Source organism: Myotis brandtii, unplaced genomic scaffold (assembly GCF_000412655.1).
Source record: "Myotis brandtii unplaced genomic scaffold, ASM41265v1 scaffold896, whole genome shotgun sequence".
Taxonomy (NCBI): Eukaryota; Metazoa; Chordata; class Mammalia; order Chiroptera; family Vespertilionidae; genus Myotis; species Myotis brandtii.
In genome coordinates this window covers 316,566-317,047 of record NW_005371677.1, presented here as the reverse complement: position 1 = coordinate 317,047, position 482 = coordinate 316,566, and the positions used below count along the sequence as shown (strand labels likewise).

Here is a 482-nt window from a genome sequence, read left to right as displayed (position 1 = left end):
CCCCAGCGGGGGAAGCGCGTGGCCCACTCGCCCGCGCCCCCACACTTGCAAACTGCGCCACGCCGCCGTTGTCCTGAAGGCAGGGGACCCCTCCAGTTGGGTGCTTAAGTTTGGATGTTTGTGGACAATATCTGCGTTTGTCCTCAAATTCCCAGGGTTCTGTAAGTACTGCCCACTTGTAGACGCTGACCTTGAACAACAAGAAACATCCAATTCCCGGATCCCGTGCTCTCACGACCTCTGCAGAAACCAGACAACTCCCTCCCCTCTCCCGGGTCGGGGTCTCCTCCTCACCTTCTTCCAACCATGCCTGACCCCCGTTCACCCGCCCCCCGCGTCCCCGCCACCAGCCCGGGTCCGCTTCGCGGGGCTGGGAGTTGGTGGCACATCCGCTCACCTGCCGAGGTCGCTCACGAAGCTGCCGCTCTTCTCATCCAGGAAGCGCTTCCAGCCATCGGCCGTCTTCACCCAGCTCTGCCCGG

The 482-nt window shown here is 63.1% G+C and overlaps 1 protein-coding gene across 1 annotated transcript in view; it reads right to left on the bottom strand.

Annotated features, from left to right (window-relative positions):
* The window catches only part of FBXO32 (F-box protein 32), a gene marked incomplete at its 5' end in the record, with an annotated part of 35,462 nt that extends 34,982 nt beyond the window's left edge, over positions 1-480 (bottom strand). Inside the window, one exon of the mRNA XM_005885185.2 lies at positions 398-480. Coding sequence (XP_005885247.1) covers positions 398-480 — 83 coding nt within the window. The remainder of the gene's footprint in view (positions 1-397) is intronic.
* Positions 481-482: the final 2 nt, after the last annotated feature.